Source organism: Erpetoichthys calabaricus, chromosome 2 (assembly GCF_900747795.2).
Source record: "Erpetoichthys calabaricus chromosome 2, fErpCal1.3, whole genome shotgun sequence".
NCBI classification, from domain to species: Eukaryota; Metazoa; Chordata; class Cladistia; order Polypteriformes; family Polypteridae; genus Erpetoichthys; species Erpetoichthys calabaricus.
The window spans coordinates 96,282,107-96,309,692 of NC_041395.2; the positions used below are offsets into that span (position 1 = coordinate 96,282,107).

The 27,586-nt window shown below is 37.3% G+C and overlaps 1 protein-coding gene across 1 annotated transcript; it reads left to right on the forward strand.

The window, feature by feature from the left end:
• On the forward strand, positions 1 to 26,670 carry LOC114646155 (uncharacterized). The gene is made up of 10 exons (XM_028794176.2): positions 1 to 138; positions 223 to 324; positions 2,686 to 2,787; positions 7,323 to 7,415; positions 9,738 to 9,830; positions 13,726 to 13,824; positions 19,213 to 19,253; positions 20,205 to 20,426; positions 24,572 to 24,730; positions 26,620 to 26,670. Exons 1-10 carry the CDS (start codon positions 120 to 122, stop codon positions 26,638 to 26,640), a joined length of 951 nt encoding a protein of 316 aa, XP_028650009.1. The 5' UTR covers positions 1 to 119; the 3' UTR covers positions 26,641 to 26,670.
• The last annotated feature ends 916 nt before the right edge of the window (positions 26,671 to 27,586 follow it).

A 27,586-nucleotide genomic window follows, 5' to 3' on the forward strand; every position in this document is an offset into this window, starting at 1 on the left:
CATTATGTGACTTTGCAGAGTCAACATGCCGAATGCCTTATGCGGTCTTGGTCCGTGCCTGGCAGTAGCACTACTGCTTCGTTATAATCAGTGCAACATTTCTGAGTGGGAAGTAGGAAATGAGGTGTTGTGATTATTGTAAGTTTGTTATTTAAATATACTTGTTTCTCTTGTGTTACCAAGAGATTAATTATTGTGTCTATATTCATGTATCATTCATAGGTATACCATCACTACATACTGGTACACTGGTCACATCTTCTCTGGTTTTATGCCTGGCTCTCTTAACTGCTATTCCAATGATTCTGCGCCTTGTGAAGAAAAGTAAGTAAATCATTTGACAGGCTTTCTCACATTGTTGTATAACTTTCTGAATTAAAAAACACAAGTTTATCCTGTTGACATTCATTTGCTAATATCCAGTGTGTACAACTATGAGTAAGGTACTGTAGCGATCCATGTAAATACAAACAGGGGCACTCACAGCTGTCAGGGCCTCTTTGATTTTTTTTTTTTGTTGACTCGGTCCAATACAGAAATGGAACACTCTCATTGACTCCTCTAACCTAGCACACCTCTGGAACACTTCTTCTTCTTCTTCTTTCGGCTGCACCCGTTAGGGGTCACCACAGTGGATCATTTTCTTCCATATCTTTCCGTCCTCTACATCTTGTTCTGTTACACCCATCACCTGCATGTCCTCTCTCACCACATCCAAAAACCTTCTCTTAGGCCTTCCTCTTTTCCTCTTCCCTGGTAGCTCTATCCTTAGCATCCTTCTCCCAATATACTCAGCATCTCTCCTCTGCACATGTCCAAACCAGCGCAATCTCACCTCTTTGACTTTGTCTCCCAACCGTCCAACTTGAGCTGACCCCCTAATGTACTCATTTCTAATCCTATCCCTCCTTGTCACACCCAATGCAAATCTTAGCATCTTTAACTCTGCCACCTCCAGCTCTGTCTCCTGCTTGCTGGTCAGTGCCACTGTCTCCAACCCTTATAATATAGCTGGTCTCACTATCGTCCTGTAGACCTTCACTTTCACTCTTGCTGATATCCGTCTGTCACAAATCACACCTGACACTCTTCTCCACCCATTCCACCTTGCCTGCACTCTCTTTTTCACCTCTCTTCCACAATCCCCATTACTCTGTACTGTTCATCCCAAGTATTTAAACTCATTCACCTTTGTCAGCTCTATTCCTTGCATCCTCACCATTCCACTGGCCTCCCTCTCATTTACACACATGTATTCTGTCTTGTTCCTATTGACATTCCTCTCTAGAGCATATCTCCACCTCTCCAGGGTCTCCTCAACCTGCTCCCTACTATCGCTACAGATCACAATGTCATCAGCAAACATCATAGTCCACAGGGACTCTGGTCTAATCTCGTCTGTCAACCTGTCCATCGCCATTGCAAATAAGAAAGTGCTCAGAGCCGATCCCTGATATAATCCCACCTTCATCTTGAAAGCATCCGTCACTCCTACTGCAGACCTCACCACGGTCACACTTCCCTCATACATATCCTGTACAACTATTACATACTTCTCTGCCACTCCTGACTTCCTCATACAATACCATAACTCCTCCCGAGGCACCCTGTCATATGCTTTCTCCAGGTCCACAAAGATGCAACTCCTTCTGGCCTTCTCTGTATTTCTCCATCAACATCACATCTGTGGTGCTTTTTCTTGGCATGAAACCATACTGCTGCTCACTAATCATCACCTCACTTTTTAACCTAGCTTCCACTACTCTTTCCCATAACTTCATGCTGTGGCTCATCAATTTTATCCCCCTGTAGTTACTACACTCCTGCACATCCCCCTTATTCTTAAATATCGGCACCAGTACACTTCTTCTCCAATCCTCGGGCATCCTCTCACTTTCCAAGATTCCATTAAATAATCTGGTAAAAACTCCACTGCCATCTCTCCTAAACACCCCCATGCTTCCACAGGTATGTCATCTGGACCAACGGCTTTTCCATTCTTCATCCTCTTCATAGCTGTCCTTACTTCCTCCTTGCTAATCCATTACACTTCCTGATTCACTATCTCCACATCATCCATCCTCTTCTCTCTCTTGTTCTCTTCATTCATCAGCCTCTCAAAGTACTCTTTCCATCTGCTCAACACACTCTCCTTGCTTGTGAGTATGTTTCCATCTTTATCCTTTATCACCCTAACCTGCTGCACATCTTTCCCAGCTCGGTCCCTCTGTCTAGCCAATCGGTACAGGTCCTTTTCTCCCTCCTTAGTGTCCAACTTCTCATACAACTCATCATATGCCTTTTCTTTAGCCTTTGCCACCTCTCTCTTCAACTTGCGCCTTATCATTATTATATTATTATATTATTATTATATTATATATTATTATTATTATTAGCACACCTCCATAACACAACGAAAAAAAAACATCCCCTCTGAGGTGTGTCCGCCCCTTACAATTAGAAACCTCCCCTTCCAGTCCTCCCTTTCCCTCAAACAAGGTTAGAAAGCACTGCCTGCACGTTACAGTACTTAATATGTCAATACTGTACTCACTTAAAAGCCTATTTATATTTCAATGTATTTTTATTGTTTGAACATGAGTGTGCATGAAATGTGTTAATTTAACAGTCTCAAAACTCAGCTTTTTTATTTTATAGACTTCAGGAAATAATTTGTATTTTTAGTTCCAGGAGACAGTGGTAAAGTGGCGGTTTGTTTCCACGTAAACTGGTTTTTCCTTCCTGTCTTCATGTCCACTGCTTTCCTATTCTGGGGTGCAGTTGAAGGTGAGTGGTGACAGCAGAAGGTCCTCTTCTTCTTTTAAAAGATTGACAGGAGTTTTATTATATGAGAATGCGTGGCTAGGAGGAGGAGAATCATCAGGGAGCTTATGCATGTGTATGTCAATCATTGTAATTGTGTCCTATCCTACCTGTATTTTCTGTGGACTTACACCAAGAACCATTTCGTATTCGGGCAGCCGCCATCATCTCAGGTGGCCAGCCACGAACCTACAAAGTCCGGATTACAATGGCTTTTGTTATAAGCCTGAGCTAGTGCAAATCCTAATGACTATTACAAGTATATAGCCATGGTCTCACACCATAAGCCATTTCAGTTCTCAGATTAGCACTGTGGTAATTGCAAGTGATCAGTTGTGAGCCCTCAACATATGAATTACAATGGCTCTCAGAAACAGTGTCTTATCAGTCTGAGAAAAAGGACGTTTTGCAGCATTGGCTGAGCAGATAGTGCTTCTAAACACTGTGAGTGGAGCACTTCTGGGTTACTTCAGCTGAGCTCGTCCTCGTAGTGCCAATGATTCCACACCATCCCAGGAAATTTCCTTTCTTGGTGCTTGTGCTAATACCCAAATGATTCTATGCTGATTAAAAAAGTTTAGAAATTAATAAAAAAGCAGAATCAGAATAATTCAAGCAGAAGATATCAAAAGTAAGGTAGACAGGAAAACAAAACTGGAGAATTCTTGGATGGAACAAGAGAATGTCCAAATTCTAACATAATAGGAAGAAAATAAGTACATATTACATTCACTGTTCATAAATAGTCCTCAACATATGGATTACAATGGCTCTCAGAAACAGTTTTTTATCAGGCTGGGAAAAAGGAAGCTAAATTTACTAGATTAGGCTGAGCAGATAGTGATTCTGAACACAGTGACCAGAGTGCTTCCTGGTGATATTAACTGAATTCTCTCTCTCAGTCAGCCCATGCTGTCCTGTGCAATGCCTCCACACTCCACCCGTGCACATTGCAGATCCTACCGACTATGCCAAATGTATTGCTGTAAACTCACATCACGAGCAGCACATAATGAAAAAGATGAAAAATTTAATTCTCACTTAGCAGAAAAAAATCAACATGCATTGTATTCATAAATTTTGTTCATGATGGCAATATTGCATAGTAATTAGCATTGATCCCATGTTAAGAATGATGTGCCATTTAGGTTCCTAATTCTCTCTGTGTAAGTATGTACGTATGTGTGTGAGTAGATCCTATAAACAACTTGCCCCCTATCCTAGACTGTTTCCTGCCTTGCACCTGATTGGGCTACTGTATATGGGCTCCCTGACCCCACACTGTGTTGACCAAATTGGAGAATACCATGCTGTGATGTTATAAATTGTGGTTATACAGTATTTGTTCTGCGATGTATGTGTTATTTAGATTTGAAACTGCAATTTTTTTAAATACCTTTTTTCCCACTGAATCTATATTTCCCTCACATTTTTAAAAGATGTTTCTGGTAGTCTAATTGTGCACTCTAAATCAGCTCAGTGTGAATGAGAGTGAATGTGTGCAGACATAAGTGACATAAGTGAGCCCTTTGATGGATAAGCACGCTCTCAACATAGGATTCAGGTATGAAGGATGACACTATCTATATTACTAAACGAAGGTTGTATATATGCACGGATGCCAGAGGCCAGACGCAATGAAGCACACGCACACTGCACCTCAGCGCCCCAGAGTCAAACCCAGTGGCTTCCCAGACTTAGCAGGTGGTGCCCAAACAACACGACACAACCTGTAAACTAAACTTCAGGTCACAATACAATCTCCACCCAAACGCGAACGCGCACACCACCGCATATACAACCTTTGTTTAGTAATGTTTAGAAACGTTGTATAAATGCACGGATGCCAGACGCAACCCGTACCGAAAGTGCACATGCACTCGCACAGTGCGTCAGCGCCCCAGAGTCAAACCCAGCGGCTTCCCAGAGTCAGTAGGTGGCGCCCAAACAACACAACACAACCTGTAAACTAAACTTGAGGTAAAGCGTGCATGCCAACAAGTTGCCATGGTGACATATTTAAACATAGGCATAGAATAACGACGCCTCATGACCAGCAGAATCGTACGTCAACGTCGCCACCATATTGTGAGTGGCACTGCTGTGGAATGAAGTAATGAATAATGTGCTGCTTGGGATTGTACAAACCGCTGTACACTCCAAACCAGATCCCAGGGGATTACATTTCATAGGTAAGGCTGAACAATTGTTTTGGTTATACTTGGCCATTAGAAAATCCCATTTTATAACTTTAGGTAAGCCAGGCTAAGCTAGCAAAGCTATGCATTTATGTGCTCAAGTGAGCCTCCAAACAACATTGTGGCTAAAACGTATTTAGTCACTAACTATGTAGATTGTTGTTAGCTGTTAACATTTCTGAAACTTGATGATGTTTTTTCTCAAGGAGCACATTGAGGAAACACAGTTTGAAATTGACAACCATCATTTTATGCTCATGTCTTTAGTTGTGTCTGTCTTCCACAAACTAAGGCTGCACCATATTGCCAGACTGAATACTCTCAATTACAAGATCTGAGGTGAGCGAGAGGAGTGTAAAGTCTGAAGGAGATTAGTGAGGTTGTGGAGAGCTTTAAATGTTAAGAGCGGTATTTTGTATTGTATTCTGTAGTTAACAGGGAGCCAGTGAAGTTCAGAGAGAATCGGTGTAATATGTTCAGTGGATTTACAAGAGCAGGTTATTATCCTGGCAGCAGAATTTTGAAGAAGTTGTAAGCGATGGATGAGTTTTTGTGGGATGCCAGATAGAATAGCATTACAGTAATCTATACTTGAGGTGACTTGGCCATTAACCAATACTTCGGTACTGTGTTGCGTAAGAACAGGACGAAGTCTAGAAATGTTTCGAAGATAGAAGAAGGCAGTCCGAGAAATGTTACTTATATGGGAGGAATTATTTAATAATAATAATTATAATTATTATTATTTAATAATTGCCATTATTGGTGTATAAATGGATATAAATAATTGCATTTAAACGATTCACCAAAATCTGTTGTATATAAACGATACAGTTTTAAACATTATTGTTTTTCATCAGAAAACCCAGTTTCCACGTCTAACTGTATTAGTTTAAATGGCACTTTTGCCACTCGCAATAAGGCTGACGCTCTGACGTATCGTGTCGACTGGGAAACACAGTGAATCCGGCGTCTATCTATATATGTCTATGTATTTAAACTTGAGGTAGTGGTATTTACTGACAGTGCCAGCAGTCAGCTACTCCACAGTGCCAGCGGTCAGTGTTCTCCACTCCACAGTACCAGCAGCTACTCCACTACACAGTGCCAACAGTCAGTGTGCTCTAATCCACTGTGCCAGCACTCAGTGTGGCAGCTGTCAGTGTGGCTTATTTGAATCACATTAAGGTAATTCAGTGTTAAAAGTAAGTTCAATTATGATTCCTAACAGCAAACGACTTCTAGCTAACAACACACCCATAGAAAAACAAAAACGAGACTGCATGGATAAAAACAATGAACGAAGGTGCCTACAACACGCTTCTGAAACACCAGAACCGAAGGAGTCACAGCTCCAAAAAGAAACAGCTTTACTACAAATATATTTATTTAATTAAATGAAAACTTTCCCAGGACACTCCCACCCTACATGATTTTTCATCCCTACAAAGATCGGAGGGAACAGAAAGTAATTGCCCTTCTTGGATTTGCGATTCTTTAGAGAATCGGGGGTTTGCTGGTAAAAGAAGAATGGGCATGGGAAATGGATGGATTCATAGATTCAATGCAGTTGAAAAATGTATTGAATTTATATTCCACTTCATGTATTTATTTCTGTGGATAAGTCGCAAAAAACTGTTTCTTTTTAGCATTTCAGCATAATATTTTCTGAAAGCTAAAGTAAAGTAATTAATTGATAAATCACATAAAGGAAAAAATACTGAAAAAACACCCTTGCTTTTGTTGGTATAAATGAATATCACTGCTCTAGCATGATTTAAAACAAGGAGTCATTAAAGTTCTATATTTATAACTCTAGCTGCATCTTTCGCAAGCTCCCAAAGTAAAGCAGATCACAAGGTATAACAACAGAAATATCAACAGTCCAGTAAAGCTTGTTTTTAAAATAATTGTGGTAATTTATTGAAATGTAAGTTGCAGAAACTTCAGGAAAAAATATCACAGATACAAAGGGTTTCTACAGTCTTCAGTTACTGTTTACTATATTTAGCTGTATTATTTATCCAGTTACAGATTACAGTTGGAAATAGTCTACCGTCCATGTCTTACCAGCTACAAGGCAGAACAAAGACTGACAATGTTTCCTTTCGCCATTACATTAACATCTTAGCTCATGGGAGATATGGCAAAAACGTCTATTTTCTATTTACCAATGTATTCTATATAGCAGTATTAAACTAAACATTTCAATATAGCTAGGAAAATGCCTTTATCAACTTAACATTAAACTAACTAACAGTAACAAAAAAGTGACTCATGGCAATCCTTGTATCTTTTTAGGTTTTTCCGTAGCAGTTATTCTTTCTATGTTTGTCCATTTGTTGCCAATTCCTTATGTCCTGCATTTTGATAACTGTCTTTTCGATCATCATGGTAAGTTTCAAGTGTTTTAAATTAATTTCTTAATTTTTGAAGGTATAGATGAAAATTTATATTTTGTGACAACCCAGTGAAAATGCTGCACTGAGATAAATCTGAAGTACATTTTTTTCTGTGTAATGAGAACACAATTGCAATGCTTTCAGCTCATTGCAGACCCCAATAAGCATGGTTTCAACAAAGAAAACTTGTCCTTTTGAGATTATAAAACTGACTTGACTATAAAACTGTTTTGAGTTATGTTTTCTACTTGCTCCACTGTTATCAAGATCGAAACTGATTTGGAAGCCTCTTAACAATTAAAAATAGATCTCTGTCTCTCTGATGGTTTAATAGCAATTTTTTAGGTTCACTCAGGTTGGCCAGCTGCCCTTTTCAAAGGAGGTACTGGAGCAGAATTTATTATGGCCAAATGTCCTTTCTGATGCCAAACTCCTTTATTCACTTTTTGAAATCCACAAGAGAGAAAGTGACCTTATTCTAACCCCAGCTCACAGGGATAACTGATCTGGGGTTTGGAAATGGAAAGGTGGCTGTTATCAGCATTGGTGCGGTGTTAATATTGTTTTCATTACAATTATTATTTCACTAGTAATTCAAGTTGTTCTTGCACCATCTGTGACTGTAAGATCGCAATAAAAATGTACTTAAAATAAAGAAAAAATTGTAGACTGTGTTGTAGCACAGGACGTGCTGGCTGGAACTGACCCCAATTATGTAGCTGGGCCACTGCCTAGCCAGTATTTAAGCAAAAGCTGAAGCTCTCATTTCAACTTCTGCACTGTTTCTTGGCAATTTCAGTTTTCAACTTGCAATTCTTGTAGTCCTACTTTGGATTTACTGCAGTGGCTTTGACCCCTGCTTCAGTGTAAGATGCTGCTATTAGATTCTGTCTTTGTCCCTGTTTGCTTCAGGTTTGCCTTTTAAACTTAACCTATTTTTGTGTTGCTTTCCTACATTGCTTTTTGTGCTTCTTTTTGAACTCTTTAGAATAAATATTTTAAATATCCAAGGTCGTTTGTTTGTATTTGATATATTTTTTTACAGTTTTTCACTCTCACATTTTGTTATTAGTGGATATCATAAAACTCTTTGAATTTTAGAAACTTAGGCCCATTTGGGGTTTGGTCAGGCCTGAAAGCACGCCTTTTGAGTTTGAGGCTAGGCAGCATGAAAGTTAGGCCTAACCAGTAGGCCCTGACCAGACTTTAGGGAAGATCTGGCATTTCTGTGTGGCTTTTATGTAATCTCCTTTTTTGTGCCTTTTTATGTTTTCTCCTTAGTTTTTGTCTTTCAATCATATTCTGAACAGAAGCTCGGCATGTGCTAAACAATCTGTTTCAATGTGGCTTATCTTTAAAGCATTTAGCATCAAAATGCAAGCATACAATAGTGCTGACTTTTAAAAAAAATGTAAGGTTTTGCTTTGATAAAAAATAAATGCAGTTTCATCAGTTAATTTCAGAGTTATAGTTATGTGCAATGAAATTCCTTTCTACACGTTTGACCAACATTCATCAGGCCAACACTGTCCCTTTCAATGGCCTGAATCTTACTCTGAATCTCATTAAGTATAATATCAATCCACCCTTCCATCCATTTTCTAAACCTGCTTATAATGTAACATCACAAAATAGTGGTACGCCAAACAGCCAAGTTTCCTTTTGCATACCGTTTCTTGAATTTGACGCTAAAGTTAATTTCACATTTAATATTGCAGTAGCAAAACTCACTAAAAATTGTAGTCTGGAAATTTCAAAGGTTTTAGGGGGTTGAAAGAAAGGAACATTGCACCTAAGAGGTTTGCTCACAGCATACTCCTTTGGGACCAGCATATTACTCAGAAAGCTTCTAAGCGAAAATAAATCAACAAAGATAAACACAACTCACAATGAGAAAAACTGACATATTCTTGGAAAAAAAATCCAGCAAGACAATAAAATTATTATCCAAAACAGCTTTGGCTGATGCAAACCTTTATGCATGCTGATAATGGCGTCCTCCCATCATCCCCAGCGCACTCTTGCTATCTGATGGGAATTGTGGTCACCACATCAGCACTGATTTTCGGGTTCATTCCCCCTTCCATTTCGACCCCCTCTTCTTGATCTTGTATTTTGAATATTTATATTATCATAGTGTGTTTACTGCTGCTAAATGGATAAATTATAAATCATTGATTTTCTTATCCCTTTAATGACGAATAACTGCAATCTGATTTCTCTCAAAATACCATGTGATGTACTGTACATGTGCTGTACGAATTCCTTATTCCAATCTTTTTTCACATTTTCTTCTTCTCCTCCTTTCATTTAGTGGACTATCACATTCTTGGATTTCTCTGTGGAACAAACATCCTCTCCCAGATTAATTCAATCATTCTGATTGTGTCAGTGGTTGTCCAAGCTGGTGAGAACATTTTAATTTCCATAAATATAAAATATGAGGGGGCGGCACAGTGGCGTAGTGGTTAGCGCTGCTGCCTCGCAGTTGGGAGACCTGGGGACCTGGGTTCGCTTCCCGGGTCCTCCCTGCGTGGAGTTTGCATGTTCTCCCCGTGTCTGCGTGGGTTTCCTCCGGGCGCTCCAGTTTCCTCCCACAGTCCAAAGACATACAGATTAGGTGGATTGGTGATTCTAAATTGGCCCTAGTGTGTGCTTGGTGTGTGGGTGTGTGTGTTTGTGTGTGTCCTGTGGTGGATTGGCACCCTGCCCAGGATTGGTTCCTGCCTTGTGCCCTGTGTTGGCTGGGATTGGCTCCAGCAGACCCCCGTGACCCTGTGTTCGAATTCAGCGGGTTGGAAAATGGATGGATGGATAAAATATGAGGGCACCTCCTTTACACAGGGGAAATTTGTCAAGCAGGATAGTGTCCAAAATATATGTTGTTTATGTGAAGTTTGAGACAATGTATTTTTAAAACTTTCACTATGCACTGTTTTGTTGTGATGATCATCTGTAAAGCCTAATTCCTAATTCTTAAGGAAATATTCCATCCACCCATTTTCCAACCTGCTGAATCCGAACACAGGGTCAAGGGGGTCTGCTGGAGCCAATCCCAGCCAACACAGGGCGCAAGGCAGGAACACATCTCAGACAGGGTGCCAGCCCACCACAGGGCACACACACACACACCCAGCACTCACACTAGGGACAATTTAGGATCGGCAAACTACCTAACCTGTATGTCTTTGGACTGTGGGAGGAAACCCACGGGGATAACATGCAAACTCCACGCAGGGAGGACCTGGGAAGTGAACTTGGGTCAGAAATATTCCCTGCAACTAAAAACAATTAAAACACATTCAACAAATATTTTATTTAATTTTATATTTATATTTTAAAAATTTTTACATCCCATCTATTTACCAATTTTCTACACATACCCTATATATTGAGGTTAAGGGACTCTGAGTTTACAGTCAGCAAAGTGTCAAAACATTGAATTCAATGGATAACCTAGATATTGAAATGTAAGTACTTTTTGAATACTGGAAATAACAAACAAACAGCTTTAAATGCAGGAACTAAATACTTGTAGTAATCTGCTAGGCCAGGAGTGGGGAACCTCTCACCTCTGGGCCATATACGGCCCGCAAGGCAGTTTGGTCCAGCCTCTCAGGCAATTCAATAATTATTAATTTTTTTTTCATTAAACATTAATACAAAAAATACACAGAGGGCAGTTATTTTTTCCCTGACATAAAATAAAATAATAACAAAATAGTAGGGAGGGGCACCTGGGTTGCATGTTTTGGTTGTATGCCATTCTGGGTCACTGTCAGAGTAAATGCAACAGGCTTATCATCACTTATCATTGCTGACTTAATATGGCATCAGTCAAGAAAAGAAAAGTAGAAATGGACAAACGATTACTTTTTTGTTGAAGTAAAAGGCAAGCCAGTGCGCCTAGTTTGCAGGGACATGCTCACAGTGATGAAAAAGGCCAATCTCGAGCATCATTACAGCTCAAAACTTGCTAAAGTGGATGAGTTGAACAGATACGCTTGTATAAAGTTATTGCTCTTTGGCGGAGTTTGGATGCTCAACAAGCCACTTTCACAAGACAGCCTTTTGACAGCGACACTGTCATGCAGACACGTTTTGTGGTAAGTAAGCTAATTGCTAAGAAGCTGAAACCTCATTCAGAAGGAGAGTTTGTGAAGAAGTGCATTGTTGCTGCTACAGATCTGCTAGCATCAGACACAATAAAATTATTCCAAAGTGTTAATTTGTCTCGAATAACCATTGGAAAGCATATTACTGATATGGCACAAGATATTGAAAACTCACCTAAAGACATTACAAGAAAATTTCAGTTTCTTTCTCTGGCCTGTGATGAAACAACAGACATAACAAATACTGCACATTTAGCCAATTTTGGGATTACTGCTGAGTTTGATACGAGCGAGGAATTGCTGTTTTTCCAAGCCATGCATGGCCATACTAAAGGTCAGGACTTGTTTGAGCAAGTCATTTCAGCTACGTATTAACAAATTTGAACTACCATCTGAAATATTTAGTGGCCTTGCCAGAAATGGAACCCCTGCTATGGTTGACCTGCTAAAGGGATTGACAGCATTAGTAAAAAAAGAAATGAGTCATCTCAGTCTCAGTCCAATTGATTTAGTTGAATGCCACTATATTATACATCAAGAACATCTGTGTGCACATTCCTTGAATCTCAATGTCACTTCATCATAAATTTCATCAATAGCAGAGGTCTAAACAAGGAGCTACTCAGTGAGCTTGAGTCAGAGTATGGAGATCTGGTCTACCACTGTGAGGTGCGATGGCTGAGTCCTGCAGATATGCATGCATGGTTTTACAAACTGAGAGAAGAAGTAAAAGAATTAATGGAAATGAAGGGAAAGCATATCATGGAACTCAGTGATGGAAAGTAGCTTTCATTGTGGACATTACAAAGTACCCCTCAGAGCTGGACGTCAAGCTCCAAGATTCCTTCCAGCTCCTCAGCTCTCTGTTTTCAAGTGCGAAATCATCTGAAGCAAAATTAAAGCTGTGGCAAGTACAACTGGAAAAGGGTAAGACTGTGTATTTTCCTACACTGCAAGAACAAAGGCCTGATATGACATCTGAATATGCTGGTAAGTGTGCCAAACTCCATCAGGCATTTGGTGAGAGGTTTCAGGACATAAAAAGTAAACAAAAGGAATTAAACATATTTGCTATGCCATTTAATGTGGAACCAGCTGATTTATCTGACAACATGCAACATGAAAACATTGAGCAGCAAAGAAATGACGACCTCAAAGCTAGGCACAACAGCCTTCCTCTGCTTGAGTTCTATAAACTGTATATACGTCCTGAGGATTTTTCCATTCTGAGGAGACATGCTCTGAAATTTGCATCTCAGTTTGGGACAGCCTACTCCTGTGAACAGTTCTTTTCAAAGCTGACTCTTGCAAAGACTCAATTCTGCTCTAGACTGGAAAACCAGCTGCGAGTAGCATCATCATCACTACCATCTAACATGAGACAATTCACCAAAGATAAGCAATTCCAGCTATCGCATTGGAGAAGTTAATGTGATATGTGTTCAGTAATTTAGTATAGCCCTTAAAGGATGTTCTAAAAAATGAAAAGGCCCTTGATAGGAAAAAGGTTTCCCACCCCTGTGCTAGGATATGCCCACTAGAAAAAGTTCATTTGACATCATAAATAATAATAACAATAATAATCATCATCATTCTTTACATTTATATAGCACTTTTCTCAACTAGGCAGCTTAAGAGTTTAGTGATGGACTATATTTTTGGAAACCCATGCTGTGAGACAAGAACTTAACACCCAACTATCTCCATAAGCAAGGCCCAGCAAAAGTACTGATAAAACAGTATACAGAGGCACAGTCTTGCATAGCATTTTCACATCTCAGTTCTAAATTTCTCACTTTTGAATCTAGACCAGTTGTTGTCTGAGTGAAGTTTGAATGTTGTCTCCTTATCTGCCGAGGTATTCTGGTCTCTTTAAGATATGCTAAAGGTGTGCATGTTTGATTGATCAGTGACTCCATATTGTTCAGTATGAGAAAGTTTGCATGTCAGTGGGACTCATGTTAGCCTGCCATCCTTCAACCAGGTCTCTTTTCTGTCATTTGCCCATAAATTGTGGATCTGATTCCCTTTATTATCTACTAGATAAAGCAGGATTAGAGAAAAGATGGGAGGATTAATAAGTGGGTTAAATGATTTGATATATAGGTGAATGATTGCTTTTGCATTTTATTATGCAGAATCTCAATGTCCAATTGACTTAACTAATCAAAGTTATTTCTTTTGCAGGGCAATCCTGCATTGTTGTGACTCACCTGGTTCCCAGTGCTGTAATGACCATTTTAATAGTCCTTCTTCTGTTGTTTGCATCAGTAGCTCCTGCAAAAAGTGAGTAATTAGAACTTGTGTGTTTCATGTTTATGGTGGGGTCTCATCACTATTATACTAAAGAGTCACATATTTCAGTTATTAACATTAATATCTTGGGCAGTCTGAAGCAAAGAAAATGAAAAATTAAAACATAACTGTTTAACACTAGAATTACCAGAGTCTACGAAAAAACTTGTAGATCCTGCCCACCATAAATCTGTTCGCACCTATCCGTCAGCGTCTTTTGTCCTGTAAATGTGCCGATAAAGACAAGCTGCAAGCAGCCGGCTATTCCATCCCCCCACTGACTTAGAACATGCACGAACTTCTCCCAGCTCATGCCCTGATTGATTATCTGAGAGTGAAGTGCTGGAGTTTTAGAGTGGAAATAATAGATCGTTATTTGGAACACACACATTTCATGTGTGTTCCGTTTCTACTGTAATCTGTGTAAACACATTTTTAAAACAGAAACATTTTTCATATTTTAGTAGTAAATGACAAAATGTAGGCATAAACTATATAATATATGAAACCTGAAGTCCAAAGGTCAAGTAAACACTTTCATAAGAGGTTCAAGGAAAAGACAACAGCTTCTGTGGTATAGCGGTAAGATTTGCTGACTTGTAATCAAGAGTCCCCGGTTTGATCCTGACTCACGCCTGTATTTGCCCTTTTCAGTAGTGAGCTGCTCTTATTGTTAATATTATACAGTACACACATATAGGAATGTTACAGTATGTTATATGAAATTTAGAAATAGTAAAATAATACCAACAGGAGTTCTGAAGGAGAGGGATGAACTGGACACTGCTTATTGTAATGAGAAAAGTGCAGTGGAAAGACAGAATGAAAAGTGAAAGAGCGTTAGAGAACAGTATTAAAATTAAATGGAGTATGTTTTGGTTGCAGACCAAAGAGAATACTAATCTTTGTTAAAATGGAAAAAATACCAAATGCAATTTGCAAAGTAAAATCTGTCTCTCTCTTTCTCTTTTTAAGAAATAATAGGAAATATATCCATGATATATTTTGCATTTAAGTCTGAAATGGCAGAGACCAGGGGAAAAATATATGTTTATAGTTCTTGATCATTATGTAGTAACAGTACAAAAGTAACAGATGTTTTGGGGAATCAAAAGACAAAAGGATGGGTTCTAAAGTGAAGTGAAGAAGGGATATAAGATAGAAAACTCGTTATTAGCTTTCAGTTTAGTGATCAGATGTAGGGTGGCTCCAGACCAGCCAGGTCACAGTGGTCATCTTCCACTAGCCATCCAGTGATGCTCCAACTAGTAGGCGTAGTTTCAGTCTTCTTCCCTTTGGGTAGAATAAGCTCTCCTTTACAATTAAAACTTTTGATTCCACCGTCATATTTAGAGAAGACATTGTAAACCCTGACTTTATATATCTATGATTGCTTTACAATACTGACCTCTGAGTTTATAATACCATTTAACCTATTGTAATGCTATGATGTAATTTTTAAAATTTTTCTTTATTAAGTTTATATCTTTCTGATTTAATGCATTGTTTTCTTCATTGTGTTGTTGAATTTGCAGTGCTTCGCTCACTTCTTTGCTCTTCTATATTAATTCACGATCCATTCATTCACTGTCAATATTCAATTGGATTCAACTTTGGGATATTGGGCTACTCTAAAGTACTAACCTTTGTTTTTTTCAAGACATTCCTTATTAGTTTTGTTTTTCATGTGACTGGGTTGTGTTCTACTGGAAAATGAATCTGAACACAGATCTGGCTTATTGAGGTTCTTTTCAATGATTTGCTATTTGGCTGCATATTTCTCTGCTGGCAACAAGCTTTCCAGCTCCTTCTGCTGAAAAGCAACTTCAAGGCATGGTGCTGCCACGGTAGAGAGTTACTTGACAATAGAGACGTTACCTATGTGTTGGGCTGTATTTGACTTGTGCCAAGCAGTTCACTTTGCCAGTTCACTCAAATGTTGGTCAAAGTAGAACCCAACATTTCTTAAAAACAGTTCCACGTTTTGTTACATGGGTTTTAGCAGATGACTTAGATAGATAGATAGATAGATAGATAGATAGATAGATAGATAGATAGATAGATAGATAGATAGATAGATAGATAGATAGATAGATAGATAGATAGATAGATAGATAGATAGATAGATAGATAGATAGATAGATAGATAGATAGATAGATACTTTATTAATCCCAGTGGAATTAATTAAGGGGAAATTCACATACTCCAGCAGCACCTTACTGATACAAAAAACAATATTAAATTAAAGATTGATAATAATGCAGGTAAAAAACAGACAATAACTTTGTATAATGTTAACGTTTACCCCCCCGGGTGGAACTGAAGAGTCGCATAGTTTGGGGGAGAAACGATCTCCTCAGTCTGTCAGTGGAGCAGGACAGTGACAGCAGTCTTGTCGCTGAAGCTGCTCTTCTGTCTGGAGATGACACTGTTTAGTGGATGCAGTGGATTCTCCATAATTGATAGGAGCCTGCTGAGCACCCGTCACTCTGCCATGGATGTCAAACTGTCCAGCTCCATGCCTACAATAGCATAGACTTAAAGCATTATGTTACTTTAACATCACAGAAAATTACTTCTAAAGGAGTAGAAAAAAAACATGATTTAATTTGAATTCGAAATACTGCAAAACAAAAAATAATCAATTGGGGTGACTACTTTTTGAAATGTCCCTAGTTACAACATTTTGTCACCTTTAATTGAAACTGACATGCAAACAGTTATAACTTCAGCTTCACTGTGCTTGATATAACCTCTCTGTGTATAATTTTTAAAATTTCTCCTTACCAAAAAGACACAAACCTTTCCAGGTTCAATAAATGCTTATAGATCATCCTACTGGTTTTCCGGTGGAAAAAGGCTTCCTTTGTCGGTATATCCTATGGGCGATTTCCCAATTTGAGCTGATCCATTTGGAGTTCTCCTCAAGCTCTCCTCCTTTTAAGCAGCTTGTGCTATTTATTTTATTTTATATTTAATTCTTCATGGGATTGGCTCCAGCACACCCCCGTGACCCTGTGTTCGGATTCAGTGGGTTGGAAAATGGATGGATGGATGATTTTCCTCCTTTTTTGCTTTCTGATTTTAGAATAAGTGCACGTGACAGATGTGATATGTTGCCAGTTACCTCACTGCTGATGAGGTGTAATGCTGGTGTTATCATTCTAAGTCTTATTTCCTCTATGAATGGAGGTTTGGTCTCTAAAGTAAATGAGCCTTTTCTTGATTTTTTTTATTATAGTAGCTGCTTCTGTTGTTGTATATAGAAATAAAATACAGGATTAAGAAGGAAGAGACAGCAAGCCGCATTTGCCTTATTCTGCTCTAGTTTTGTCATTCTAAAACATTACTGTCTAAAGGGTTCAGCAGTTGAACCATTTATCTCCAAGACAGCAAAGCAAAATCTAAAATTTTAAGAAAAGTCAACAAATTTAAAGGGTATTTTTCTTTTTCTATCTAAATAAATTAACTCTAAAATAATAATAATAATAATATAACATGATCAATCATTACCATTTATAAGCTGAAAAATTAAAAATCTTGAACCCAAAAAGGTAAAAGTTAAGTTAATAAGTCACAGCTGTACAATGGCTGACCCTGTTCTCTGACAACAAGGGGTTTGCAAAAAGTAACCAATTGTATTAGGTGAATAAATAAAAACAAATCATTCTGACAAAAATGCAGCATTAAAGCAGGAAGCATTTTAAGATCAGATCCTTTCAATTGCTCCCGTGGAGAACAACCATATTTCTCAGCTATCCTTTGTTACAACTTTCCTAATCTCCCCTCATCATGTTTGGTTAAAATTATACATTCTGGTATCAAAGAAGACATGGGCAGCATTTCCAGACTGAAGCAGTGCACCCTTAGAAGATCTAAGTCTAGGAACAGGGCCTTTCAGTTAGAATCTCAAATAACCGATAGGAATGAAAAATCAAAAAAGAGATCTCCTTAATATCGTTTAAGCTTCTTCTAGACAACAATGAGATCAGAAAGAAATGCAATGGAAACATATTCTTTTATCTCATACATCTCAGATTTTTCACTCAAGAAAAATTACCTCAATAGTCTAACATGTATCTTCTCTTGAGAATCAGGAGAGATCTCAGCAAAGTCATACAATGGGCTGAGATCTTACAAGTAGTGTCCTGACATTGTGTGCTCAGTAATATATGGTGTTTGTACGGACAGTTGTTTTTGGTATTGAAACTCTTTACTGTGATTACAAAACTGTAATCCTTGCTTCTGAATAATAATATTAGTCAATCTAATATATATTACTCTGTTCCAGTTAGGTCATAATCATTTTAGAAGAAAAGGTAGGTAAGATTACATGGTGGTTAAGACTTGAGACCCCTAGGGTTGTGGGTTCAAATCCTGCTAGTGTGCCTATAAGAAAGTCACTTCATCTGCCTGTGTGTTTCAATTGGAAGTACAAAAGAAGTGTAACCAGTCGTATCTCAAATGTTGGAAGTCAATCTTGGATATAGACATCAGTCCAATAATAAGTAAAACATATGAAGTCTTGAAAAAGGTTAAAACAAGACTGGAAAGAGATCTTACAAACATGCTTCTCAAACCATATTCTCCATTTTGACTTCTTCTCATGTCTCCTTTTTGTCTAAAGCTATTTCTCCTAAGGAATATTAGGAGAAACCTTTTTGACGTAGTTGGTTCCTAAATGAAACATAAATGAGAATCTTTTTTAAGTCTCATGATTCATCAAAGAGCAACCTTTCAGCAGTAAAATTTTTTTATGGGAATAAATGGAATTAAGTCATTGGCATGATAAAGTATATTTTTGCAGATTAAAATGATCCAAAATATGTCCCGGATAAAATCTGAATTGTGAATGAGTTTGCCAAGCAACTGACTAGTTAGGTTTGTTTAACACCGCGTATTTAGGAAAAAACTGCTAGACATTTTTCAGATAGTTTTTCATTTACAAGTAGTCCTAATCCTCTAATAGCATTTTTCAGAGTAACATTAGACAGCATTATATCATGAAAAATCAATTGAAACATCTTATACCACGATGGAAAAAGTCATATGTTACCAAAAATGAAAAAAACAAGACATTTTCTTAATGGAGTGGTCTAAAGCATTTTCAGAATTAGATATAAATATATTGATACTGTTCTAAAATAAACAAGGTAGGCCGTTCTTTAATGTTTTTTGATGTTCCAATATATATGAGAGAGACCTGTTCATCTTGCTCAGTGTTCACATGGCTGCCTGAATTAGGTGACTTTTGTTTAGTATGAAACTTTAATGTTAGTTGAATGACCTTGCTCTTTGCAATGTTTTATAAAATTAATGAAAAGAAAAAGTTCGGCATTAAACAACAAATGAATTAATTAACTTTATTTTATTAATAGATTGCCGAATCAAAAACTGGAAGAAACAGAAGAAATCACAGGTAAAATATCTGTATTAGTTTCTTTTAAAATGACTACCTCCAGGAGCACTTTGATAGAGTTAATGTAGCATTGAGATTATTTTAGGAAGATGTGCACCAATAGTCCTGGAATCCTACTATAATTCAACTTATTTTACTTACATGAATTAAAATTTTGGTTAGCAGCATCCAGATCTGACTAAATGCATCAGTCGTCTTAAACCCACCAGTTATTTTATGCTCTCTGAATGCTTATACCACAGATGAATGTTTTATTAAACAAACATAACTACAACTACCCCATGAGATTGAAATTTATGAATAGTATACATAAATTTAGACTTTTAGATAATTTAGACATTTAGATAAAAGAATGCAAGTGAAAATATCTTGTTGTTGTTACTCTTCTAATTGAGCTTTGTAAACTGATAATTGAGTGACAACCATGATTGTGTCAGATAGTAGGTGACATGCATATGAATGTTTGGTGGAGATTGTTTTATATATATCTTTTCCTTTGCTTGGATTATAAAGGGAACATCATGACATATTCCAAAGTTCTTTTAGTTATTTTATTGAGTATCATAAACACATTAATTTATATTAGGTTGCATAAAAACAACCTCATTGTTTTATGAGATGGTGGGCTCGGGGCATGGTATCCATAGTGCATTGAATGACTGACAACTAGTAATCCTGTTTGCTATTAAAATGCCATATAAAGAACATAATTAATTACCTTAACTTAACTGCACTTACTATACATGGCATAAATATGGTTTTCTGTAATTTGTGTTTTACTGTCAGTTATGAAAGCTTTACTGTAGTATTTTTTTTAAGGTTTCTATAAGAATCCTAAAGTGAATAGCTGAGTTAACTCTTGAATTCTGTTATTTTTCTCTTAAACCTTTCTAATAGCATACCAGTTCTCCATTTTTTGTTATTTACTAACTAATCCCATACACTGGTTAGGCTTATTTACAGCAATGGTACAATACCTTTAGAAAACTACAGATGGAGGCCACTAGATGGATGAGGGAGTCTAACCTGCAGAAGAAAGGTCAACTGAGGAGGGCTGCTGGACCAATGAGATTGGCTGAACAGATCAGGCTGGTTGAACCAATGAGAGCAACTGAATGTCAACAAAGTCTTCAACTAGTAAATGCACCTGCAATAAGAAGGGAAAACCAAATGGTACAAACTGTTTATCTGCTCATAAATTTACAGTTACAGTTTTGATTACATCTTGCCTGAAGAAGGGGCCTGAGTTGCCTCGGAAGCTTGCATATTGTAATCTTTTTAGTTAGCCAATAAAAGGTGTCATTTTGCTTGGCTTTTCTCTACGTTCATAATGGCTAACACGGTACAACACCCTAGTACTACAGACATACAAGACATTGATTAAGGTTTGAAATCTTACATTTCAATTTACTTAACATAAGAATGCTGCATTGTGAAGTAAAACCTATTAGTCTCAGTTTTTCGACTGATAGGTTAATAGGACATTGTGTTTAATGGAAAATGCATTTTGCTCCACTTGAAATCTGCTTTTTCTATACATATTTTCTAAAATATAAAATGAGTTTGAGTTATTTGCGAATAATTTCCGATTCTCCTACTCTTACTATTTCTTCAGTCATTACTTTGTCAGGCATAACCTTGGTTTTACTGCCATCTGTGGTCTACCTGAAGTAACTACAATAATAGACTGTTTCACGTGAGCATTCCCATTATTTAATCACTTTTGACAAGACAACACATTTAAAAAGAGATGATTAATCGTAAAATAGTTTTTACAAGCACCTGACTAGATGATTTTTTTATTTTAAAGACATTATTTTATCTTTTACGATACCAATCTGTATTATCTTAACATAATAAGATGAGAATCAAATTATATTCTGCTAGACAAGTTACCCACATACAATAGGCTTGTGCTTTGTTAACCATTGTAAATTTGTCTTAAAATAGTGTCAGATTAGAGAGGGTAAAACAAACTGGACATATTGACATTTTGTAACATATTGCATATTTATGTAGTTGTATTGTGAGTTTTGAAAACTTTATTTATTGTTCTAGACCAGTGTTTCTCAACCTTGGTCCTGGGGACCCACTGTGGCTGCAGGTTTTTGTTCCAACCAGCTTCTGTTTTTAATTGGACTCCTGGGCTAATTAAGTGAACTGATATTTCCAAAGTTCTGTGTTTTGGGAACAATATAGAAATTAGAAAACTACGTTTGGTTAAAAAGAAAAAAAAAAAAAAAAAAAAAATATATATATATATATATATATATATATATATATATATATATATATATATATATATATATTAAAATGTACCAAGAAGTTATATAGGAATAATGTATTTTTTTCTTTTTAACAATATTTTCATCTTGATTTTCATTCTACTTTTCTAGGTGTTCTAATTGTTTGATTAATCCATTATTTACTAATTAGTGGATCTGATGCTAAAGTAGTTGCAGCCTTTGCTTATTCAGTGTTGTTTGCCAGTGTGTCTGCTCTGCTCATTTTTAATTCTCATTAATAAGATACAACAAAGGGGAAAAACTACACAGAGAAAGGGCAAAATATGATGAAATCAACAAAAGAGAATTAAGCATTTAAATCTATAGCAAAAGCAGAAATATTTCTAAATGTCTTATAAATGTAAAAGTCATGCTGCTGTGCTTTTCTGAATGTAGGATAAAAGAAAAAAATACCAGCTAATTAAAAGAGATCAGCGCTATCAGGTGTTGTCACTGATTAGGAATGTGGTTGGAACAAAAACCTGCAGCCACGGGGGGGGAGGCCACAGGACCGAGTTTGAGAAACACTGATCTAGAGTCGACTATGGGTTTTGGGTGAATGCTGCCATCTCCTGGTTATTTTTGTGCTTGCAAATATCCTTTGACACAAGCATGGCATAACTTCTATCAGTTAGATTGTCTTGACTTAACAAACTATATTTAAAACCTTCTTGTTTTTTCAATAATATGCAATTTAACATCGACTTTTCTTATATAACACTTTACTTCACTGGGCAGATCTGCAAATATAACATGTCAACGTTAAATGCTGCATTTTACAATAGACTGGTGTCCTGTCCAGAATTGACTTCTGGTTTAAAACTAGATTTAAATGTGGAGGCTTAGTTTAATTATTCCACAGTTTAAGGACTCTGAAGCTAAATTACTTTTCATCCATCCATTATCCAACCTGCTATATCCTAACTACAGAGTCACAGGGGTCTGCTGGAACCAATCCCAGCCAACACAGGGCGCAAGGCAGGAAACAAACCCCAGACAGGGCTGCAGCCCACTGCAGGGCACACACACACACACACACACACCCACACACACGCACACCCACACACACACACATACCAAGCACACACTAGGGACAATGTCTTTGGACTGTGGGAGGAAACCAGAGCCCCCGGAGGAAACCCACGCAGACATGGGGAGTACATGCAAACTCCACGCAGAGAGGACCTGGTAAGCGATCCTGGGTCTCCTAACTGCGAGGCAGCAGCGCTACCACTGCACCACCATGCCTCCAGCATTAGTTTTAATAAACCTAATTAGATACAGTTTTATAAATATGCAACTTGTGATCTTTGAAGCCTTTTTTTTGGGGGGAACAGATTTTTTATTTCTTAATCAAGCTTTATAAAAGCTTATTATTATTATTATTATTATTATTATTATTAATAAACTAAAAATATAGCAGCTTTATTTATTTCATATTGTAATTATTATAGCGCACATGTAGTAATAACAAAATGTTGACTTGCTTTTTAGAAGTCAAAGTCTCATTTCAGGGAGGAAGAGTATGGGGTGCTTTGCAGTTGATGAAGGACCCAGTTTAACAGAAGTAGCCAAAAATAAATAAAGTTTTAAACCAGAGCAGCAGCTGTGCTGTTTATTTCTATTTTTGTTTACAAAATGCAGAAGTTTTCAGATGTTGAAATCCAGTAGAAAGCTGCAAATAAAGAGATTTTTGTCCAATAGTTGGAATTGTATCATTTAATCAGTCAATTTTGAACATTTCATGTAAGTTTTGCATGTAAGACATCCTACTGAGTTCATCTACAGTACATGAAAACATCCTTAAATAAAATTTTAATAAAGAACATAGCAGCCTATCTATGTATGTTCTTGTTGTGTATGTTCTGTTTATAATTTTCATTGCACAGCATGGATATTTGAAGATATTTATTAATTAAAACTAATTTAATTTTTTTTTCTAAAATAACTAACTTGTACTCTTAAGTATTTTTCCAAGCCTACTATTTTAGTTTTACTTGAGTAGTTTCCATATCAGATACTTTTACATGAGTCTATTTATGTAATAATACTTCTACCTGAGTAGATTTTTAGAACTTTTTCCACCTCTGCTAGGGTCAAATTTTGAATGAGAAGATGTAGAGGAAGAAAAATTTAAATAGTTGGTTGTAAAGAGGACAAGACCATGGAACTAAAAGTTTTAAAGTCCATCGTTAGTTGGAAGTAGAAGCAGAAAGGGCAGGAAAGAATGGAGAACTTGGGCTGCACAATTCGAATGCTCAGAGTTTAGAGCCATCATAAACATTCCCAAGTGTGCGGATGCTCTGATGGGCCAAGAACTGAAACAAAATGGAATTCCCATTGATTTGATGAGCCTCTTTATTAAAGATTGCAGTGAAGGCATTCCAAAGCAGAAAAAAGGTTATGTGTCTTTCAACTTAATGCCATTTCCTAAGAGCATAAAAAAGAGGGCAAAAGTTAGGATTATACTACTTCAATTTCAAGGAAATGAAGAGAATTACTTGGAAGGAAGGACAATTCAACTCTATAGCAGACAAAGAGTGTATGCCCTAATATATAACTGTACTTGACGGGAAGATACCAATGCCACCAATCAAACTTGTCCAGGGCTTTCTTAACAGCATTGTGGGCAAAGCAGTGCACTGGGACCCCTACCTACACAACCACTCAGCAAGTCACAACATACATAGATTAGCATGGGGCCCCTATGCTTGTGGGGCCCCCTGGCAACTGCCCAGTGTGCCCATATGTTAAGACAGCCCTGAACCTGCCATGGGTTGATTCAGAATACTTGCTAGAGAGTTTTCTTTAATTCCAGAGAAAATGGGAAAGAAAGAATCTGACCTCAGGTTTGTTTTTGACATGGGGGGGCTTGCGTTTTAATTTTGCAAATTTAAAATTAGGAACAATATTCCTTTTACCTAGAGTCATTCTGGAACAAAATTAAAGAACTTAAAATTATTCCATGCTTACTAATATTATTAAGAATTGTTCACTGATTGCAGAATGTACTCATATTCATTTTATTTGTAGTACTGGCGTGAGGATTATGAACGAATTAAACAAAAACCTGAACTCATGACAAGGGAAGAGATGATGAAGCACTTTGAAGATCATCACAGACAAGAGTGCAAACATCAGCCATTGAGAATAAAACTACATCCTCCGGTAGTGAGAAGAGACAGCCCGAAGGTACAATTTGTTGTTGCTCTTCTAATCTACTCTTCCTTTGAATTTGTAGGTTTATTCTTGTTGTATTTAAGCAGGTTAACTGAAAAATATAATTAGGAAGTCATGTAAGTCAGTCAATACACATGTTTTGTATCATTATTATGTTTTATTACATTTTTACATTTAATCTAAAACCTTGTAAAACATGTGAACAATGCAACTCAAGCTTGTAATCTATATTACAAGAATCAATGGGTGCTTAATTAACAAACATATTAGCCCATAAATAAGATCTTTATATTCAGGCATGCTGGACATGTTATTTCAGGTTAAATCTATCCTGACTGTCCAAGTACAAGGAACAATTGATATTGATATTTAGAGTGATTACTCATTTCTTAGCAGCCCCATGAAGAACCATTTCCAAAATATTACATTCATTTTAAAAAGCTCCTGGTTTTAACAGTGTGAGAAGTTTCTTCCCTGGTAACAGAATAGGATTCTCTTGTGTTTAGTCACTTTAATACTATGCTGGGGTAATCACTGCGTGATGTGCTGGCACTGTAGGCATCCAAAGTTCAACTATCTTCCTTTCTGTTGACCCCTTTTTATACGTAATACATCTTGATCTTGAAGGTTCAGACCCATTGGCTTAATGCAGAACCACATGAACAGGCTTTTTCTCAGATGCTTGTCTAATATGCTGCATTTCTTCCATCGTCCTGAAAAGGAAGTAGAACAGACATTAAGGTATCTTGAGTTCTTAATTTCGGTTTAAGTGGATTACCCTGGATTCCCTGCACATTTCCCCTAAGGAGGCAGAGCAAACGCTGTTGCCAAGTTAAAAGGTTTAAACTGAGGTTATTCCGATATGTTCACTACTGGGATATCTAGACTGGAACAACATTCTAGGTTAACTAGACTGACTTGTGTTATCCTTTAACAATCAGGGATACACAAGTGTCAATATGGTTTGACATTTTGGCCAACTAGAGGATTCCATTGATCCCCTTATATATCCCGCTTGGAAATAAAGGTGAGCAGCCCTTTATGGAACTCACAACTGATAATAAAGAATGGAGCAGTCTTTTTAGTGTTAGATCCCGATTCTATCTTGTGTCCAAATATGACTTTCAGAAGCATTACGCATAGCTTTCAGTACACTTGCAAAGACCATATTTTTGTTTTCTGTCCACCACTGAGGAAAAAATTTGCAAATGGTCTTAATGGCAAAGAATAAAGCCTCACCTGGAGTTCCCTTCGAAAAGAAGCTTCCATTTTGATATTTGTTCAGGTCAGGACCATGTACTAAAAGACCTACCCTCTAACTATTCTATATACTCCAGACCAGATACCTGTTGAGTATGCTTGCTTTTAATTTTCATTATAATTTTTCTTAATGCCTGAATTTGTTTAGTTTCATAGACTATAAGTTGGTTACTAGGGTTCCATGGTGTTTAATGTTTTTTCCTCACAGTTCCTGGAGAGTACGTTTGAGTCCTGGCATGTTTGTTATCTGTGTGGATTAGTCTGCATGCGTATTTTTCTGAGTTCTCATTCCCATTTCTCAAAACCATGCATGCTGGGCTAACTGGTGACCTTGTACTGGCCCTGTAGGAGTGGGTTTCAGTGTGCATTTGAGTGTGTCTTGGTTGGTTGATTCCTATCCTTCACCCAATGCTACTAGGATGAACTCTCGAGAAGACTTGTTTTCAGATCAAATCAGTGAGAATAAATTGTGTTGATGTGTACGCCATGATGGATTTAAACCCTGTAATGCTCTAGGATAAATTAACAGGGAGAAATAGAAATCCAGGAACTGTAGTGTTTGAAATGCTGCTCTTTGTCTGACTTTAATAACAGTATGTTTTACAATAGTAACACAACTTCATCTTGTCTTTATTTTGCAGGATGCATCTCATGTTGTGTGAGAAGAGTTGATTAAAATAAATGATGTTAAAGGAGAATATTAAAAGTGCTTTTCATTTTTACATTGCATCTAGAACTACCCAGAACTGTCCAGAACAGTATCCAGTAGCCTCTACATACTGCTTCAATGTTTCAGTGCCACCAAGAACAACATTTATTTGAAGATTCCTTTACATTACTTGGTGTTATGTATGCAACTAGTAAGCACATCATGGTATAAACATGAATGACGCCTTGAGATCAATGGCTTTCGGGATTTATATGATTATTTAGGAAAAGCAATTCATCTCAAGTCCTGTGTGCCATATTTGGATGTTTAAATGCTGTTAGCAAAGAGAGCCTGGCTTCAGTGGACAAAAGGGAAGTGAACCTGACTGGACCATCTTCATTTAGCACGACAGATGTGGAACATGATAATAAAGAAACTAAAATACGAGAATTGCATAGTGATTAAGAAAAACCTCATTCTCCTACACATTTATGCCTGTTTCTAAGTGTCCCAGCCAGACCGTCCTGATTTTGTCGTATCAACATATTGAAGAATCCCATGTAAAGTGAAGCTGGAGAGCTGTGTGGAGGGCGTAGATCAAAAATCTCCTTATGCTTTTCATTAACTACAAGAATTCATCCTGTTCTGCTTTCATTCTTTCAAATTTTTTTCCTTGTTTTCTCTGTATTGACTTTAAAGTAAACAGTTGTATATTTATGTTATTACTATTTGTTTGATTAAGTTTAATGCAAGGGGGAGTCAAGCTAAAGTTGGAAAATGGCATTTATCAGAAAATGTAATGAACCTTAACCAAACTGATGCAGTCATTTCTCAATGGAGTCTCCACCCTTCTCAATGCACTTACACCACCTGCCTGGAAGTTTCTGGATTCCAGCAAAATAAAAGGTTTTTGTCTTGTCCTTGCATCCACTCGTGCACCGCTTTCTTTGCGTTTAAAA

Bases quoted from the DNA above. Each gene is read 5' to 3' on its own strand.
- LOC114646155 (XM_028794176.2), top strand. The intron at 2,788-7,322 runs GTGAGTGGTGAC...GTATCTTTTTAG, and splicing joins ATTCTGGGGTGCAGTTGAAG to GTTTTTCCGTAGCAGTTATT. The intron at 19,254-20,204 runs GTAAAATATCTG...TACACTGGTTAG, and splicing joins AGAAACAGAAGAAATCACAG to GCTTATTTACAGCAATGGTA.